This window comes from Oncorhynchus mykiss, chromosome 8 (genome assembly GCF_013265735.2).
Source record: "Oncorhynchus mykiss isolate Arlee chromosome 8, USDA_OmykA_1.1, whole genome shotgun sequence".
In the NCBI taxonomy this organism is placed as follows: Eukaryota; Metazoa; Chordata; class Actinopteri; order Salmoniformes; family Salmonidae; genus Oncorhynchus; species Oncorhynchus mykiss.
In genome coordinates this window covers 54392288-54412597 of record NC_048572.1, presented here as the reverse complement: position 1 = coordinate 54412597, position 20310 = coordinate 54392288, and the positions used below count along the sequence as shown (strand labels likewise).

Here is a 20310-nt window from a genome sequence, read left to right as displayed (position 1 = left end):
CAGCAGAAGATTCAACGCTCTTCCAGACGGTTAATGAACAAGGTTACAGTATCTACTCCATAAACACCATGACCAGCTGGCAAAACTGGGTACGTTCTCTAGGTTCTCTATACCTCTTTCAGAGGGCCTCCTACCATGGGTTGTTACAGTGAGCCAGCCCCCCACACTACCCATTCTTCCACCCAGGTCAGGGACTGTCCCTTCCAGAGAAATATGACGGTACTCCATCAAAATTCTGTGGCTTCCTACTCCAGTTCTCCCTCTATTTCGCCTATCAGACGAGACCTCCCACCACCGAGAGGTCCAAGGTTGCCATGGTAATATCCCTGCTGGCCAGACGGGCGTTGAAGTGGGCTACGGCCATCTGGGAGAGAGAAAGAGCTGGGTTCCTATGAGAGGTTCATGGCTCTGTTCAGGGCAGTCTTCGACCATCCTCCAGAGGGCAGAGAGGGAGGTGAGCGACTTTTCCAGCACCGGCAGAGGGCCCAGACTGTTGCGGAGCACCTTTCAGACTGTGGCAGCCTCCAGCAGATGGAATGAGCCGCCACTCCGCCCTCTATTCCGCAGTGGACTGCGCAAGGAGGTCCTGACGGAGTTGGCATGTCGGGATGACAACATATCCTTGGACACTCTCATCTCGATGGCCATTTGTCTGGATAACCTTCTTCGGGAGCACCGGTGTACACATCGCCACGCTCCTCCCTCCTATGGCTGTCCTGAGGCAGAGCCTGAACCGATGGAGGTACGGGCCACACACCTCTCCGTGGCAGAGCGGCGTCGCCAGAGACAGCTGGGGCTCTGTTCCTATTGCGGCCAGGAGAGGCACCAGCTTCAGCGGTGTCCGGTGCGCCCTAACCCAGGCAGCCCCGTGATCTTCCATTTCCCAGGTTAGGAGTGAGTACGCCATTATCATCGTTTCCCACCAAACCCTTTATGGTTCCTAGTTCACTGGCTGGCTGTCCCTCAAGTGTTGTCTCTACAGCTCTAGTGGACTCCGGTGCCGCTGGGAACTTCATCGACCAGGGCCTCACCTCCTCCCTGAACTTCATACCTGCTCCTGCTACCTGCCCTCCAGAACGCACGGGGTTAGTGTCACGTCTACTCCCGTCGTCGCCAGTTTACTAAACACCGGTCCTGGCAACCCATCATTAAGCACACCTGGCAACCCATCATTAAGCACACCTGGCAACCCATCATTAAGCACACCTGGCAACCCATCATTAAGCACACCTGGCAACCCATCATTAAGCACACCTGGCAACCCATCATTAAGCACACCTCGACTTTATTAATACCCTGATTACTCCCCCTTTATTTAACCCTCAGTTGTCAGGTGTCATTGGTTTTCTCTCACGTTCAGTACGCTTCCCATGTTTGTTTTTTTGTATTTGTTCAGTATTAAACTCACCTTCTGCACCTGCTTTCTGACTCCCAGCGTATATGTTACACACCGAGTCATTTTAAGATGAACGCACTATCTCGCTCTGGATAAGAGCGTCTGCTTAACAACTAATGTAAAATGTGAGGAGACGAGTATAGGCTGTAAAAAAACTTGGATTACGTACGCAGTAAGGTCAAAAGGACTATACCTTGACACGTAGCTGCAGATTGATAGTTTGCCTTTTTCACCCTCATCGTATTCAATTCAAAGCTGTACAAACTATTCAGGACATACACTCCACTGCAGTTAGAGGGTTGATGTTATAAAGTACCCACTAAATCTCATACTGACATGTACGACATTTATATGGGTTTAAGTGTCTGATTTAATGTGTATTGGATGAGTACTAGTGTGTATTATTACAACAACATATGGTAGTGACGATCCCGTCCATTTCGTTGGCTGATGATTGCGATAAGTAAAATAAACCTAGCACAAATATCAACTAGATCATTTATGGATGATTTAAGACATGGCAAATACCAGGTCACTGTGCACATTAAACTGTATTCAAATGAACTCTAGTCTGACCTCTTCGATGATGAAGGTAAGCAGACACAGGATCAGATTTAAGTTAATGGGTGTTGAATCTTTGCTCTAATTCTATGTGCCAGGATCTCTAAATCGCATGAGTTTTGGTGTAAATTAGCGTAGGACTAACATTCCAACCTCAAGAATCCCAAGTGTACAAAAACAATTAGCTTACAATGACAACTATTGGTTGCTAGCCAGCGTTTTTGCTTTCCAAGTCAAGACTTTTCTTCACATTAACCCTACTGCTAATAACCACTACCACCATCAAAGCAGACCCACAGACTCGCTCTCCCCCTCTCTAAGACACACACATCCCCCGATGGGCTTGTGGACCATGTTTGGCAAACTCCCTGATAAAAACCCTGAGCTGTAATTCTCTGTCTCATCACACAGTAATCCCACTCTTGTCAGCTGATCTCGTGCTTAATAACCAGCTTCTATAAGGCTGGCAGTCACCCCAGGCTCAGACAGACACTGATCAGAGGGTTGGCCAGGCAGGGGACGGAAGCAGTGCTGTGGAACAGAGTCGGACAGAAACGGTAGACTACAAAGTTCGGCAATCTCACTTTGAGACATGGAAATTCAGCGACTACCATGTTGGCACCGAAGCTTCCAGAACATTAGTTTACATATGAGAAAATTGATTGACATTCTGGGTTAGATTGTTATTACCATGGAGCGTTTGGTGCCGAAATTAGGGAAGGGTTTGTTAGCCCAACTTTGACCAGGCATGAGAAATGATCCTCTATGGGGACTGAGCTACACCCACCATCCATCTGATTGGTCTTTTGGTCAGTGGGGTTTGTCCTTCAAACCTCTATCATAGGGAGCAACATTACTGGCTCCCGGCTCCACAGGGATCACCCCAATGCGATGAGATCACCCTGCAGAGCCTGAGCCACCGGGACGCCAGGGAGCTGCCTCTTTAACCTCCACACACATTCCTCCAGTGCCAAGGAGGTGTGGCGCTACAAGAGACCTGAGGGCTTGCATCAGGCACAGCGCAAGCCAGATGTTTCAGTGTTTCAGATGTCTGTCTCTCTGTGGGAGCTAAATGGCTAACGGATCTCTTTCCAGGATCCACTATTCATCCTTCATATTAAACAGATGGACATGGCTTAGTGGGATGTGCGTACGTACGTGTGCTGTGTGTACCAATGCTGCACAGACACACACGCACATGCACACGCACACACACGCACACACACACACACAAATAGTATGTGCACAGTCGCGCACGCACACACAGTCACAATTTCAGGGGGGTGCTCACATTTATATTTGAATTGTTATAGGGGGCCCTAATTTGTACCCTGCACACGGTTTGAAAATATTGATTGGTTTCATTAGATATGCTCCAGCTGTTAAATAGGTGAGCTGAATTCCACCAGGATCGAGGTAGGGAGAAGAATCCGATTTCAGATAATGAAAAACAAGTTTCTGGTGATGGAAATTCCACAACGATGCTTTTCCTATATCTATTATGATTAACAACCACTTTAATTCATGTTCTCTTTTTGTAGAATGGTGTACCACTCCCACTATCAGTTCTAACGGGTTTCTTGGCATAGTATTACAGTAGATTCCTCTCCATGCTGTAAACAGAACAATTTACATGGATGCTTCTGTAGAGGAGATTCTGGTGGCATACTGTGCTGGGCGAGTACTACTCTCCCTGAATGAGTACAGCAATAATAGCCCAACAGTGGCCTTAGAGCAATTACATAAATGTACTGCTCAAATAAGGTAGTGCTGGTCTCTGCAGTACCACTAACATAACATGAGATAAATGGATAAACAGCATAAACACTAACTGGTTTACTTTGTAAATCAAGTTTGAAACCACTTATTATCAATATAACATCAAGAAACAATGAATCTAGTGCGATATTCTCAGATGCAAATCAACATCACTCCAAAACTTGTAAATGTAATTCCAGAGCCATTTGACCTACTTGCGTTGTGATCACAGATCCGTGCACTATCAGACTACTACTCCATAAGACACAAGAGAAGACTCTCTCTCGTCCTGTTGAAGTAGAGGTCCTGTAAGAGTCATAGGCATCCCAAGGTCATTACACCAATACTTTTACTGCCAACTGTTGGGATGGATCTCTTTGGACTTTGTGGTCATTATGCCACCACCGACAACAGACAACAGGGGCTATTGAGTAGGTGTTCAGGAGAGGATATCACCACTGAAATGACAGCCACTTACCTTTCTCGATGGTGTGGATACATCTTATTAGGCAGGAGATGTGTTCTTTCTATGGAAGAAGGAAATGAACACACACTGATTAGTGTTACAAAATGTTTCGGGTGAAAACGTCATCTTGATGTATGCACATCAAGATTATGGTTTCAACAACAAACAATATTTTGACATTAACAGACAACTGGACTAGATAATAATGACCGGGGAAAAAAGTGACCGGTTGGTCAATGTATCAATAGCCTTTCAATTTACAGATCAAGGTTTGTGTACACCAATATTAAAACGAATTGTCCCGACTTTTGAAATATGGTCCTGACTGCAGCATAGCCTAAACTTTTCTCTCATAGCAAATTTAGCAGCGGTCCAATGCAATAAGTCAGTGAGAGTTGAATAGTTGTTACTCGAAACACTCACCTCATGTCGTTGTAAAATATTAATGAGATGTATTGATCCAGCTCTAATATGGGCTCCTTTATGTTTTAGAATAGTGGCGCTGAAATCCTTCCTCTCCTGTGTCCGGATACGGATGCTTCCCAATTTACCACCGGAATTTCACTGCAAAGGGCAAGACTTGACTGTGAATAGGCTACTGTGGACATTAGCTGCCAATGAAATGATATGCGCTCTGTCCCTTCACTTGGAAAGGCTTACCACGACGTTGGACATCGATGGCATCACTAAACTGGAGCAACGTGCATCAGTTGCCACAGTCCGGGCGGTCCATCATGTGCATATTTCTCCGATTTTCTTCTCTTTGGCTGTACTTCAGTAACCTTGTTGTAGCGCAGTGCCCCGCGAAGCTCTGGTTCTAGGCTATACTCCTCTTGACGGCTCAATGTGAGACGCAAGCATACAGTGTTATGCACTGGTAGGCTACAAAGTATCGCTACTTTTATATTGGTTACATTTCTTATCCCGTCAAGAACCTCGCGCGGTGCAGCGCTTCATGGTAACGATTTCCTACAGTTGTGTTTATAACCAGTCGATATACCACCACCTGCTGGTTACAGTTTGGTGGTGGGTCAAATTCCATTTCATTTTAATGACAAAACTCGTGCTGTAAACTACTTCATTGTTGACCATAGGCAAATAAATATGGCCTAGTTAACACTAATTAAGGCCATACACTATTTAATTTTCACATTGCTCACATTAAAACAAATTCCTTAGCCCTTGTGTGGTGTTGGGGACTGTGGGACCCATTTTCAAAGTTTACTAAAATAAAAATTATACAATTCATTATTGTTTTCAACCTGAGACTCATGGGCCTTGGCACATTTTCTGTAAAATTACACATTTTTATTGAGTGCACACTGTGTACCCCCCTCCCTACACATTTATATTACATATGTGGTATTCGGGTCCACTTGACCCGAGGGTAATAAAAGTGTGGAAAAGTGTGTGTGTAGGTGAAAACAAGTAAAAACTAAACAAAAAGGTTTGCTGTGTGCCTTCACTTTGTCTTCCTCCTCCCTGGGCCTGCTGTTTCAACATTACAGCAAGAATCTGTCTGTCTCCCTGCCCGTCTCCCGCTTTTCTCGCACTCTTTACCCTTGGTAGTGTGTGAAACTACACAATGTCTTGCGGGATCCTGCACAATGTTATTACTTAATGTTAATACATTATTTCAAATTTTTATTTTTTATATATATTTTTTTACAACATATCTAAATAATGTATTATCCCACATTCGACCCCAGCCAGGTGCAAATTGGAGGAGGGACATAAATAAATAGCTTTGCATGTGTGGCTCCTTACCACAATCAATCAGTATGGCAAAAATAATCTCTGCTCAGAGGGCCTTAGAAATATTTTTTTGCAGAGAGAGAAGCTGGTGTGGAAGGAGCGTCCTTCCTCTTTGGGAAGATGAAAAATCTTCTGAATATGAGGATCATGTCTCTGTCAATTCGGAGTCTGACAGTGAGTTGGAAGGAGAGGATGAGATTGACCCTCAGCCAGTCCAGGACCAGCCCGTCAGCAACCAGATTATCAGCAGCCTGAAGGAGAAGAAATACAGACGTAAAAAAAAACGGTGAAATTGAATGGTCTTCTTGCTCAAGGAATGAGCATGGCTGCCAATGTGATAAGGATGCAACCAGGACCGACGCGGATGGAGGTTACTTATGTGCAGGACATAGTCTTCTTTTGAACTGTTCATCCCAGAAACCATCCAGAAAATAATTCTGGGCTGCACTAATATGGAGGGAAGGCGTGTTATTGGGGAGAGATGGACCAAACTCATTTACATGCATACTTTAGGGTTGTTATCCTTGTTGGTGTTTTCAGATCCAATGTGTAATCCACAGAATCCATGTGGGATGCAGAAACTGGCAGATAACTTTTCCATGCAACGTCTCTGGAAAACTTCCACATTATTTCCAAGATTATCCGCTTCGATAACCGAGACATCAGACCAGCTCATACAACGTGCACATTTGTCATCTGGATGATGTTGAACCCAGATTGGGACGGAGGGAAGCTCCAGAGGAGACAGCTTTCTCAAGGAGCTGGGCAAGGCATTGGTCAGACCTACAATCCAAGGACCAGAGCTTCTGCAGCCATCGTGAGGAGGATTCATGAGAAGGATGCTGGTGCCCCATCCACCCGGCCCACAGAACCAACAACTCCAATACCGGAAGTAAGTGTGTGATGTTTCATATGTGTGTGTGTGTGTGTCTGACTCTCCTACTTTGGTCTGCTGTAACTACAGTTGAAGTCGGATGTTTACATACATCTTAGTCAAATACATTTAAACTCAGTTTTTCACAATTCCTGACATTTAATCCAAGTAAAAAATTCCCTGTTTTAGGTCAGTTAGGATCACCACTTTATTTTAATAATGTGAAATGTCAGAATAATAATAGAGAGAATGATTTATTTCAGCTATTGTTTCTTTCATCACATTCCCAGTGGGTCAGAAGTTTACATACACTCAATTAGTATTTGGTAGCATTTCCTTTAAATTGTTTAACTTGGGTCAAACATTTTGGGTAGTCTTCCACAAGCTTCCCACAATAAGTTGGGTGAATTTTGGCCCATTCCTTCTGACAGAGCTGGTGTAACTGAGTCAGGTTTGTAGGCCTCCTTGCTCGCACACGCTTTCTCAGTTCTGCCCACACATTTTCTATAGGATTGAGGGCAGGGCTTTGTGATGGCCACACCAATTCCTTGACTTTGCTGTCCTTAAGCCATTTTGTCACAACATTGTGTATGTTTAGGGTCATTGTCCATTTGGAAGACCCATTTAACTTCCTGACTGATATATTGAGATGTTGCTTCAATATATCCACAATTTTCCTGCCTCATGATGACATCTATTTTGTGAAGTGCACCAGTCCCTCCTGCAGCAAAGCACCCCCACAACATGATGCTGCCACCCCTGTGCTTCACGGATGGGATGGAGTTCTTCGGCTTGCAAGCCTCCCCATTTTTCCTCCAAACATAACAATGGTCATTATGGCTAAACAGTTCTATTTGTGTTTCATCAGACCAGAGGACATTTCTCCAAAAAGTACGATCTTTGCCCCCATGTGCAGTTGCAAACCGTAGTCTGGCTTTTTTATGGTGGTTTTGGAGCAGTGGCTTCTTCCTTGCTGAGCGGCCTTTCAGGTTATGTCGATATAGGACTCGTTTGACTGTTGTATCGGTTTCCTCCAGCATCTTCACAAGGTCCATGCTGTTTTTCTGGGATTGATTTGCACTTCTCGCACAAAAGTATGTTCATATCTAGGAGACAAAACGCGTCTCCTTCCTGAGCGATATGACGGCTGCGTGGCCCCATGGTGTTTATAAGTGCGTTCTATTGTTTGTACAGATGAACGTGGTACCTTCAGGCATTCAGAAATTGCTCCCAAGGATGAACCAGACTTGTGGAGGTCTACAATTTTTTATCTGAGTTCTTGGCTGATTTCTTTAGATTTTCCCATGATGTCAAGCAGAGGCACTGAGTTTGAAGGTAAGCCTTGAAATACATCCACAGGTACATCTCCAATGGACTCAAATTATATCAATTAGCCAATCAGAAGCTTCTAAAGCCATGGCATAATTTTCTGGAATTTTCCAAGCTGTTTAAAGGCATTGTCAACTTAGTGTATGTAAACGTCTGACCCACTGGAATTGTGATACAGTGAATTCATTTGTCTGTTAACTGTTGGAAAAATGACTTGTGTCATGCACAAAGTAGATGTCCTAACCGACTTGCCAAAACTATAGTTTGTTAACAAGAAATGTGTGGAGTGGTTGAAAAATGAGTTTTAATGACTCCAACCTAAGTGTACGTAAACATCTGACTTCAACTGTATATATGTGAGTGAGTGAGATGTTAGTAAAATTCCTGAACTAAGTGTTTTCATCATTCTAAATGAAGCTGGTAGCAACAAGAAGCAGCGCTGTAATGTGTGGACCCAAGGACAGGAAGACACAGTACACATGCATCAAGTGCAAGAAATACATATGCAACACACACAGTAAAACTCTGTCCCTCATTTGGTGTAGACAGGCCTTCATTTGTGGTGTAGACCGGCCTGTGTTCAATGGGGCTCGTTTATCATTTCCATAAAATACAAAAATTTGTCCTTCCAATTTGTTCAGTTCAAAGTAATAAACATTAGTGATGAAAACCTTGTTTCACTTATATTTGTTCAAGATAAACATGATTTATTCCACCCGTCATGATTTTCATAGATATTTGCCAAAAAATGTGCGCTTTTATTGATAAATGTGATCCAGCAGATGTAAATATGAACCATGTATGCTGTCGCTATTGCTTCTAATTTATATAAGGCAACATCTAAGTATGAAGTATTTTTACGTAAATTGTTATGGTCCATCAGACCCGCGAACATTAAGTGAATATCAAGAACATGAACACCACACAAGGGTTTACAATGATAGGCTAACGAGGACAACAATTCTGAAGTCCACATGTAGGCCTAAGCTTGAGTTTTGGGTTCCGCAATAACCTAGATGTCAAGGGGGGGCCTAGATGTCAAGTCTTTAAAGCTCAGTGCTGACAGCAGTTGAGTTAATCATAATTCCAGTGATTCGTTAAAGAAGTTAAATCACTTAAAATGAACGAAAAGAAGCAACCTTTATTTTTCAAAGATTTTGCAAGGATGATATTTCAGTGAGCGACACAGATGACCAAAAGAACTACAATCATATTCAAACTATTTCCACAGAGAAAGAAATATCACTTTGCTCACATCAATACAAAACCCCCTCAGAGGCAAATAATACTAAGATCAGACAGGCAGGGGGGGGGGGTTTTGGCTATTTTGTCCGAATTGAAGGTTCTTTGCATTCTAAATTCCCTGTACCTCATGGGGCACTCAAAAGTGATGTTGTTTGCTCATCTTCAAACACAGTTCAAATGATAATTTGCTGATAATTAATCTACTTGAATTTCAATGCTCTGCATTTAGTTGTAGCAACATTTCCTTTCTCTTCAGTAGTTCCCCCTTTGAAATTATAGGCCGATTTCATAAAGGAACAACAAAAATACATGAATGTTTAGTGATGAAACCTGCCAATTGATGTGTACTATTGAATGGCACATACACAGTTTGTCAGATAGGGATAGTTGTCACGGGAAAATAACAGATTTTCATAATTTATCTGAGGGTAGTGGTTAATGTCTATAAGATACCAAAATATCTGATATCTGTAAGTACAAACATTTAGTCAGAATGGGTGGCATCTTAAACATCTTTCCACAGGTGTTCATAACAGACTGCTTAACCACGTCACTAGCATACAACTATGACTTGTGAAAATCGTAGCCTCTCACGACTCAGCAGAATGACATGAAAAATGTCAAATGATACTTAATTATCACAAGCATGGAAGGAAGGGTACCACAATTACTGAGTGATGGTTACACACATTTCATATCAGAGTGAAAGATCTCAGACCTAAAACGAACATGGCAGCAGCGCTAGACTTGGGCAGGAGCTCACCGGAGTGGAGACCCGGCACCTAAAATGTTCTACCGCTTGAACTGCTGTACCTCTTATAGAATATTTGCTCAAAAGTATTGTGGAGTCCTGCTAGGCTTGGGCGATATACCGTATACCAGGATATTTCAAAATACAGACAGTATGATTTTCAATACTGCCCACAGTATGGGTGGGAGGGTTTGTGGTTATTATTGTTTTGAAATAGCGCCCCTTGTGTGCACTTCCGGTAATACCGTATACCCCAGTATGGTACAGAAACTGTAAGAAAATCTGGATACCGCCCAACCCTAGCTCCTGCACATAAATATAAGCAGTACCGGCACACAAAATAAGTACCGGCACCTATTTCTGTCCAAGTCAAGCACTGCATGGCAGGGAAGTGACAGAAATAGGACTTACACAAAATACTACTTTACATGTGGGAAACTTTACCATCAATGATACAAACAACATCAACATCTTCTCTCTGTGTGAGACAGGGTAGGCCTACTACATGTTTGAAGATGTAGGTATTGGCGTTTTCATCAAAACTAAAGGACATTCAGAGGGCAAAAGTCAAATGTCAACTTCAACTGGAAAATACAGTTCACGCAATCTACTACATCCCCCAACATTTTTTAAAGGGGGCAAGATGTGGTGGGGGCTAGACAAATCTACACCACACCCTTTAAAAATGGGCACTAAATAAAAACTACCTGTGTTTACAACACCAACGTGGACCAAAATGAATTCACGTCCTCTGGCAGACAGAAATGCCTCCCATCTGTCAAGAAACTCATCAATTTCAGTTATCTTTTTCATATGGGGCCAATGATAGCCAGCACTGAATACCTACATTTAGAAGGTGCCAGACGCTTCCAACCTTCCTTTGTAGTCAGTTATACTTCAAGACTTCCAGTCTTATGACTGTAGTATTCACAAGCTTCATGTCTAGAACCTCTCTGAACATAAATTCATGTTCCCATGTGAAGCACCTCTTATCTGAAGCTAGGCGAATCATGACCAATAAAAGGAAAACATGATTTAATACAGAATTTCATGTTTAAACTTAGGGCTCTAGGGATAACTTCCCCCCTTACTGTGGGGTTAATGAATTGTAGCCATGGAAAAGATGTGTCCTACAAGCACTTTCATGTCTGTGGAGCTGTGATGCTTTTTAAACTAATAACCTGGATGTCATTTAGAAGATCAAGTGATAGCTGCTTCAATCGATTACAATCAGTTGGTTATGATATTCTTTTTACTCTTTTTGTACGACAGAACGATACACAGCAGGAAAAAAATGAAAACTTGTCTCGCAAACTACCACTTTGGATCTCGAGACAATAATGTCTTCCTTTAATATAGTTTCCAAGAGCCATTCTACCACTTTTCCTTAGTAGACCACCTTGAGAAAGACCCAAGCGGAAAGCCAGCGAAATTCACAAGCTTCTTATTTCAGAACCTCTGCGACGACAGACCTCGTGTAGAAAACTTTCCAACTCAAAGCTGAAAAAGATGAACGGTCAGAATCCTTTCCCGACTCCTGCACCATTTGATTCCGCTTGAGATGTTCCACCAAGACCTCTTGGTCCGCACGAGCACTCTCCTCTCTCCCCCTCTCTCAAACATGTTCAAATGCAGAGCACGGTTCAACTTTGATGTTAGAAATTTTCCCAAATCGACTGACTGCTCCCCCCCCCCCCCCCCCCCCCCCCCGGCTGGCAGGAGACGGTTTTGTGGATTGAGCTTGAAGGGTTGTGTTAGAACTCCTCTTCTCAGTCTCTCTGCTCCAAGAGCAAGGAACTCAGCCAACTAACTGGTGATCCCAGGAGGCGGGGAGATGTGACTCCTGTGTCCCCCAAGAGGATCCACAACCTTCGTCCCTCAAATCATCACCGAAGGTCCCGTCTCTCCGATGGCGCTACTTCCGACGTATGCTGCTTCTCCTTTTTCTCCATGTCTCCGTGTGCGAGCAGGGCCTCCTCTCTCCCTCCCTCCCACTCGCTCGGCCTGTCCAGCTCAACCCCCATTTTGCTCTCACTCTTGTGATTGGTTGGTCTCTCTCGGTCTCTCTCCTGTTGCTTTCACACAGTGGTGCTTCAGTTGTAGCCGTGGAAAACGGGTATCCATGTTTCTTTTTTTGATTTTACCCAGATTAAAATGCAGGCGAACTAAGCTCAGCACAGGCTTAGCTCCTTTTCCCACGACCTAAGAGTAAAATAAAAACAAAAGTTAATTGTAATACCCTGATAGAGAGCTTCTGGTATCCTACTTACTCCACCTGATAACATCTTACAGTAACTGTTGGTTTAGCTCATAGAATGTACAGTGCAAAAAGTTCACAGATAACTGTCGTCTTACACTCTAGTACTGGGACAGTCCAGTCACGCCATGTTGATAGGCTCGTTCACCCTGGTAGGTGGAGTCTTGGGAGAGGGCCACGTCAATCTGGGACTTGAACTCATCGCCAAGGTAGCTGTCCTGTAAGGAAAACAACAAAGGAGAAGCTTTTAGCCTGCTGATTTTCATGCCTGTATGTCTACGTCAGACCTATAAAGTCTGCTAAAAGATGAATATGTAAAGGGTTCTGCTAACTTACCTGGGAGAGTTCAGGCTGGGACAGGCCAGGCTGGCTCATCTGGGAGGGCTGGCTCATGGTGATGTAGCCCTGTGTGAGGGGTCCCTGGGAGAAGGGCTGGGAGCCCAGGTCCTGGCTGGCCTGGCTGCCACTCATGTGGCCGTGCTGCCCGTTGCCCCCGCCATGGCTCGCCATACCACGGCTCCTCTGGCGCCCGCCTCGTGCCCCTCCGCCCGCCTTACCCTTCATACCTCCGCCACGGCCTGCTTGGGGGCCGTTGACCTGGCCCAGGTAGCCTGGCGGGGGCATGGGGGGCATGACCAGGTTGAAGGGGATGGGGATGTTCAGAGAGGCCATGGGGCCTGGGCCAATCATGCCAATCTGGTCGTGGGTCTGGAAGTACATGTTGGATGTACGTGCTGAAGGGAGAATAAAAAGAGACCATTTTTAGACAGCGGCAAAACAAGTACAAAGACACAAGTTTACAGTTTGACGTCGCCTCTCACCAGTGCTGCTGCGGTCATACACAGATCCAGGAATAAGAGCTTCCCTGGCATCATACATGGCTGTGCTCATGAAACGGCCCCCCTGAAAAACCCACACATAGAAAAAAACACTTCACTAAGTCGAAACAGAAGCTGACTCACATTCTTTTTTTAATAGCGGTGTACCGTCTACACTAAAGTAAAATCAGGAAAAACAGCGCACCGCGTAAACATGTACACGGTCAGACACACGCGCGTGTTCAAGGGGCCGGACAAGACTCACAGGGTTGACGGCGTTGACCAGCTTGCGAGGCTTGCTGAACTGCATGAGGCTCTCCCTCAGGTTGTTGAGGGGTCCCTCCACCAGAACCTTCTGCTCCTTGTAGTAGTTGAGAAGGTGGTTCCACAGAGGCTGCTTGGACAGGGCCTTGGGGTTGCCCACGATGATAACCCCATACCTACACACACACACATATATACAGTCCCTTTACTGTCAGAGTAATGATCATTTGTGAATCATCACAGCAAAAAGTTGGCATAACGCCAAAGACAAACATTTAAATAGTCTTGCAAAAGATATATTTTTTTTTAAAGACAGGATAATAAAATGTTTCAAAATATCTGTTGAGCATCAGGAGACTGAGGGAGGAGAAGAGGGACTGCACATGTCCTGGTGTTACTTACCTGGCCCTGGTGAGAGCCACGTTGAGACGTCGTGGGTCGTTGAGGAAGCCGATGCCCTGGTGCTCGTTGGCTCTGACACAGGACAGGATGATGAAGTCCTTCTCTCTGCCCTGGAAGGCATCGACACTGGCTATCTCCACCTCCTGGGGACAGCCAAGAGACAGAGAAACTATGAACTAGTACTGTTCCAATCACCATCTGGCCTCCACTTAAAAACAGTAAAGGTAGACATTTTTCTTTCTTTTTAAAGTCACTGCAGAAAGCACTACAGACTTGAGTGCCACAGTGGCGTGCCATTATTTTATGTTCTTTCTCCCTAACCCTGTGAGAATGCTGTACCTGATAGAGCTTGGTGTGGAGAGAGCCACTGAACTGCATGTACTGCACCAGGTAGGACCTCTGGCCCTCGTAGGGGGTGATGATGCCTATCTGGTCAGGCTTGGCCCCGGCCTTTAGCAGCCTAGTGGTGATCTTCTCCACGTTGGAAGCCTCAGTTCTGTACACAGAGAGAAAGAGAAAAGAAAAGCTTATTCATTAAAAAAATATATATAATAATACACTTTTTATGAAAGAAGTCTGTCTGTTTGGTCAAAAATGACAAATGCTTCCATTTGTCAAATACCTGTTTAGATAGGAGGTTCCGGAGCTTGCGATTTCCTCCTGGCCCTGGGTCACATAGAAGAACATGGGCTTGTCTGGCTGTGGCCACTGGAAGTCAAAGCCTTTCTTGATGCGGTCAGCTGTATAAATAAAAGAAAGGGGTCAAGATGGGGAGAGTTAGCGCATTTACATGAAGGTTAATCCAGAATTAAGTGTAGAAGCCAGTGACATGTTTTAGCTTTGTTTTCCACCTTGTGCAAACTTAGTAAAAAACTTGCTGTTATAAAGCAATACACGATTGTTCTGTTTTCTTGGTCTTTTCGAGACAGATTATGTAAACTGCCCATCTAGCTAGTAGACAGCAGGGAGTCCATTCCAGGCTTGATGGCCAAGCACATCAGCAGAACAAGCTAACCCTAACCTCTGTTTGTGAGGGTTCTACACAATGGCCCCTAACCCTTCTCCCTCAGTGACTTACCCGCGGTGACTCCGTTCTGCAGGGAGCCCTCGTAGAAGATGTTAGAGGGGAAGGCGCTGAGGGCCGGGTGCATACGGTACTGCACCTGCAGACGGATGGGCCTAATGCCCAGCACCACCAGACGCTCAAACAGGGACTGGGACAGGCCCGCTTTGGCTGCCTTCTTACACATCACTACTGGACCCAGCTGGCAGTGGTCTCCCACCAGAATCAGCTGGAGAGAAACAGACCGAGAAATCCTAGATTTAGTATGAACAGAAAGGTCATTCCAATTCAAATCCAATGTCGTGTGGTTTGGGAACTAGCATTGGGTGTAGGTAGTGTGCCTCACTCAGTGTTCTGCACCTGCAACAATGTTGAATTCAACCAAGCACAGACACCTGCAGGCAATAAATGGCACTACACGTTTCCATCAGCAACAACTTTTGATAAACATTCTGTACAAGAAACAGAGATAAGTTGGGGCCTGTCATTGAACTAAGTGACTGGGCATCATTTTTCTTAGAGGTTTGAGATTTCTTAAGAGACTGAGACGTACCTGTTTGGCCCCCAGTATGACAGGCACCATGCACTCGGGCTCAGTGGCCTGCGTGCTCTCATCAATGAGGATGGAGCGGAACTGCATCTTGGCCAGGCGGGGGTCTCCTGCCCCCACACAGGTACAGCAGATCACATCAGCATTCTGAGGAGCAGAGATGGGAGTGAAGGGAGACGTGGTCAGTGATAATCAACTTGAGGAAGTAGATATTTATTCACAGTGGAATTAAGACATTTGAAGGACTTTGTTTTAAGGGAGTGTGGAAAAGGAGCAGGCGTTACTGTGAGTAGTTCCCTCTCGGCGGTGCGCTTCAGGGCCCTGTAGCGCTTCTCATCAGAGGAGGACAGCTCCCCAGTCTCGTCCTTCAGCTGCTGCAGCTTCTGAAGCTCTGGTATACTGCACACAAATACAGCAAAACACAAACTGAGAAAACAGTGCTCTTTACTGTGCTGAAATTATGTAGCCTATAATGAAGGCTAACGTGCAGAAAAGCTGTAAGACAGAGGAAAGACCTCGGGAACATGACCTGCGCATCTATGCTTCCAAACTGAGGCAACTCTCGTGGCCCATAGCCAAGTTCTCAAGTGGAATCGATCCTTTGTCTCTAGTTAACAGGACACCTGATGAGATAAAGATACCATTCCTCCCCGGGCAGCAGTCCCAGGTTACCTGTCCATGTTGCGGATCTGGTTGTGCAGAGCCAGGAAGGACACGGGGGAGTCGATGGCCTCTCTGCTCTTGGCACAGAGCCTCACCACCTTCAGGCCCGACATGTGGATCTTCTCAGTCAACTGGTCCACAGCGATGTTGCTGGGAGCGCACACCAGCACTGGCCTGAGGAAACACACACAACTGGTGTTAGGGAGGGATAAAAGGGGCTTTTATTAACCCTTTGGTTGCTCAACTGAGAACAATGTGTCATTTGCAATGATGACCTCTACCAACACTAATGTAGTCACTATTGTAGTGGAAGTTGTTTACTAAGTACTGTGTATAGTGTCCCCTATTAAGTGAGCACATCTTACCCGTTGCCCTGTCTGGCCAGGTGGTAGACTACAGTGGCAGAGGTGACCGTTTTCCCCGTGCCAGGGGGCCCCTGAATGAGACTGAGAGGACGCTGCAGCACGGTCTTCACAGCATACACCTACGTGATGACACACGACGTTGGCATCTGGCAAACGGTCAGCGAACGTGATCGTCGAAGGAATAACTCAAATATACTCATAGATTCCGTCTACGATAACACCCACCTGTGAGTGGTTGAGGTCAGGCAGGCCCTGGGCGGTGAAGCGTTTGGGCAGCTGACACTTGATGACCACGTCCTCCACCTCGTGACCCAGCAGCTTGTGGTAGATGTACCCGGACACAGAGGTCTCGTCCACGGCAAAGGTCTTCAGGGCACTCTGCATCCTGGAGGAAAGTTGAAACAAGTCCCCGTGTCAAGCCAGCTGAGCCCAACCCATTGCATCACATATTGATTTGTGTCAGAAGATTCCTACCTGTCAAAAGAGGTGGACTTCCACACAAAGTCAACCTGAAAGTTATGTGGTACTTCCACGGGAGCCCCAGCACTGCTCCTCAGCTCGATGGCTATCTCGTCGCCATAGTCTATTAGGGAAGGATTAAGGACAATACACCACAAAACCTTACACCTATTCCTCCCAGAAACTAATGTGGCGATAATGTGGTGCTATTGAAAGGATAACGCCAAACAAAGAAATAATTACGTCAATCAATTGGGCGGCAAACAAGATGCTGAAGAGTAAAAGATAGCAACGTTACAGCATAGCAATGAAAAGGATACTGTCTGGTACTTTGATGACATGTCCAATACCCTTCCAGAGTGGGGCAAGATCTCCCTTATACCTCAGGCAAATTTCATCACCCTGCATCAGGCGCATGTCTACAGAAATACAGAGAATGAAAAGAGGGACAGCAAGGGAAAGGGAATTAGCTTATGAAAGGCACAATATAGAATTGATAGATTTTGGAACATTCATCATACAAAAATGTAATCGTACATGCACACACACACACACATATATATATATATATTCAGACTTAGACTAGAAGACAGGCCAGCATGCGCGTCAGGGAGAATGTAAGGGGAGGTTGTGGCCGGAATGGAATGGACATGGACCACGTGACGTTGATGGAGATGAACAAAAAAAGGAATTACCACCTGAGTCCGTCTTGGGAAGGCTGAAATAAGCAATCCGCTTTTTATTGAGTCCCAAGTCCCACCTGACAGTTATATTGTCTTGGGTCTGTGAAACAAACAGACGAGAGAACGATCAATCAAACATGTAAAACCAAAACTGCTTTTACATCCAAAAGCAGGAAGCGCTAGCCTGAACAGTCCGGCAGAACACAGTTGGTCTTACCTGGGACTCTTTGAGTTTCTTATCGTAGTCGGCCTCCAGTTTGACCAGGGGGCCAAATATGTTCTGGTACTGGTAGGCATCCTCATAGCGCAGCAGCACGTGCTGAGGCTCCTCGTCCACGCCAGGCTTCTCAAGGTCCTCCAGAGTGGCTGTGGGGTTTTCCTGAAGACACCAAGACAGATTGATACAGTCAAACAACAACAACTAAAAGAGTGCTGCTCTGTAATTGGCTTTTATATCAAAAGGACCAAAGTAGTAGGCCACTGGCCTGTAGCAAATTGCTGGTTAACTTATGCTAAATAAGGCATCTCATAAACCTTCCAGAGCTCCTCCAGCTTATTGATCTGCTGGGCGGTGATCTGGCGGGCCCGAAGCTGTTCCTGTTCTGAGGGGATCTTCACCAGCCAGGAGAGGAAGCAGCGGTCCTGGATCAGCGGCTGCCACTGGGAGCTGTCCCAGTTGATGTCTTTCAGACTGCTCTGACTGGCACATGGCTGCCTGCATTACCAAAACACACACATTACGCCTATCAACACACTCTATTACAAAATCTCGTTGATTCAATGATTAGAGCCACTGGATCTGGGTCTGAGAAGGCCCAAGAACAGGGCATCTGATCATTGTGATACAGAATGGTATAAAGAAGGTTAACAAACACCATAGATCTGCTTTACCTGCAAAGCAGTACCACCACAGAGTCGGCCTTGGCGGGGATGAACCCCAGGAGAAAGACGTTGCGACAGCCACAGTTGTAGCACTCTAGTACCGTCTCCCCCAGAGGACCGTCCTTGTGCAGAGTCACCTCCTTGGACTTTGCTCTGACCAGGTGGTTCACAATGTGACTGAGATGGTAGATGAGAGAAAAAGCACAAAAATGTATGCGCTCACTACCGTAAGTTGCTCTGAATAAGAACGTCTGCTAAATTACTCAAATGTAATTGTGAAATGTAGGTATATCAACATTTCAGGTAAATGTCTTTCTGACCCATGTTAAAATGGTACAAGTCAATTCAGTCTCCATTTGCATCACATTTCTACTTCATGTGTGCAGCCTCCCACATCGAGTAGACAACAACCACATTTAGCTAAATACACCACAGATGGAAGGTCAACAACCGCCCGTTGGTTGGTCTTTGAAGCCTACCTGCCAGACGTATTGCCGCGTCCATTGCAAAACCACTTCTTGCTGGTGTTGCAATACACCACGCATGCCGGATCGTGAATACCACAGTAACTGGGCGAAAGGAAAGAAATAACACAATGACAACTTTAATATTGGTGTTCATAGCAAGGTAACGTCGGATAAAACAAGCTATCAACACTTCAAACCTCTTCTCTTTATCTGTCCGTCCGACAGAACTAAAAAGTATTTCTGAACATTACCTGCATGCATGGACTGGGAGGTCTTTAGTATAATAGGTGTCCTCCTCGTCTTCTTCAAAGTTCAACTCTGCAAGGAGTTGACTTGCTTTTACAACAGAGTCTTCCCCATTCTGCAGAACTCCATCAGGCCCATTCACCTGGAGAGTAACGTGGACATTTAAAGACAGTGGCAAAAATAATGTAAACCTGGAAAAGGTGCATTTGACGGCTAGTTAGATAACTTGCTATCACATGCACTTGCTGTAGCAAACTCGCAGCAGCTAGCTAGTAACGTTATGCCTACTATCTAAAGCATGCCAACTACCTGTTGTGACTGTCATGCAGATAAATGGTTTCAGTCATGGCTACCTTATCAAGAAAACGACAGACTGCTCGTCAAATACTCCTGGTGTCCATCTCAGAACGCATATTAACTCATGTTAGCATGCTAAATCATTATGTAAACATTCTGGCTAAGCTAATTCGTTAGCCAGCTGCGTGGCCTGTGGGGCAGATGCATGTGTTTTCTATGTAGCTCGAAAGCTAGCTATGCTAACCTAGCAGCTTCTGCTAACTAACTAGCTAGCTAGATCCATATTAAGAACGCTGTTAGCGAGCTAGTTTGCCCCACAACAAGCAACAATTACTCCACGAACCTGGTTGTCCAACTGACTCTGCGTCTGGCCTGTTTGAGTCTGGCTCGGTAGGGTAAAATCTGTGAACTCATATTCCGAACCCTGGGTATCTGCTCCAAGCAAGTCGGCTTCCTCGGTGTCCAGGAACGTGAGAGTCTGCGAGCTCGGCCCGTACGCCTCAACACTCATGTTCTCCACCAACAGTGATATTTCAGAATGATATTTTAGGTACAGTAGCTAACTCAGCAATGTGTAGATATCCCTGTCAAAAGTGTACTTGAACAAATGTCGAAAAACCTGCGCAAATGAATAAAGAACTGACGAGATCGAGAGCCTCAACTCCCACTCGAAATAATGACGTATCACCTTGCACCGCAGAACAAATGCATGGAGCACAGGAGTGTCCATGACGTTTACACAAAAGTCTATATTTTTCA

At 45.2% G+C, this 20310-nt stretch overlaps 2 protein-coding genes across 7 annotated transcripts in view; both read right to left on the bottom strand.

Annotated features, from left to right (window-relative positions):
- LOC110530137 (homer protein homolog 3) overlaps positions 1-5141 on the bottom strand; it is a 34622-nt gene extending 29481 nt beyond the window's left edge. For 2 of the 3 annotated variants that reach the window (XM_021612979.2, XM_021612980.2), the window contains exons 1-3: positions 4842-5141; positions 4605-4745; positions 4194-4242 (exon numbers count right to left, since the gene is read on the bottom strand). In XM_021612979.2, the coding sequence (XP_021468654.1) occupies positions 4194-4216 (23 nt within the window). In that variant the 5' untranslated portion in view covers positions 4217-4242; positions 4605-4745; positions 4842-5141. Of the gene's footprint in view, positions 1-4193; positions 4243-4604 lie in introns of all 3 variants that reach the window. The other variant, XM_036985692.1, reaches the window with a different exon arrangement.
- Positions 5142-9254: 4113 nt separating this feature from the next.
- On the bottom strand, positions 9255-20260 carry LOC110530135 (regulator of nonsense transcripts 1). 4 transcript variants are annotated; one of them, XM_036985690.1, is made up of 23 exons: positions 19895-20260; positions 19260-19396; positions 19021-19110; positions 18551-18718; positions 18194-18374; positions 17877-18038; positions 17672-17759; positions 17297-17395; positions 16992-17100; positions 16743-16902; positions 16518-16636; positions 16162-16326; positions 15774-15888; positions 15493-15636; positions 14955-15168; positions 14499-14616; positions 14216-14372; positions 13877-14019; positions 13476-13650; positions 13214-13304; positions 12729-13126; positions 12491-12610; positions 9255-12337 (listed from the first exon to the last, which is right to left on the bottom strand). In XM_036985690.1, the coding sequence occupies exons 1-22, from the start codon at positions 20060-20062 to the stop codon at positions 12494-12496; spliced, it is 3318 nt and encodes a 1105-aa protein (XP_036841585.1). In that variant the 5' UTR covers positions 20063-20260; the 3' UTR covers positions 9255-12337; positions 12491-12493. The 4 variants fall into 4 exon arrangements, with proteins under 4 accessions (XP_036841585.1, XP_036841586.1, XP_021468651.1 ...); XM_036985691.1 differs by having other exon boundaries at positions 17675-17759; XM_021612976.2 differs by having other exon boundaries at positions 13214-13295; positions 19895-20259.
- Between the last annotated feature and the right edge of the window lie 50 nt (positions 20261-20310).

Bases quoted from the DNA above. Each gene is read 5' to 3' on its own strand.
- LOC110530135 (XM_036985690.1), bottom strand. From the start codon at position 20,062: ATGAGTGTTGAGGCGTACGGGCCGAGCTCGCAGACTCTCACGTTCCTG. The intron at 14,373-14,498 runs GTATTTGACAAA...CTCTGTGTACAG, and splicing joins GGAACCTCCTATCTAAACAG to AACTGAGGCTTCCAACGTGG. The intron at 13,305-13,475 runs GTGAGTCTTGTC...TTCTATGTGTGG, and splicing joins TGGTCAACGCCGTCAACCCT to GTTTTTCAGGGGGGCCGTTT.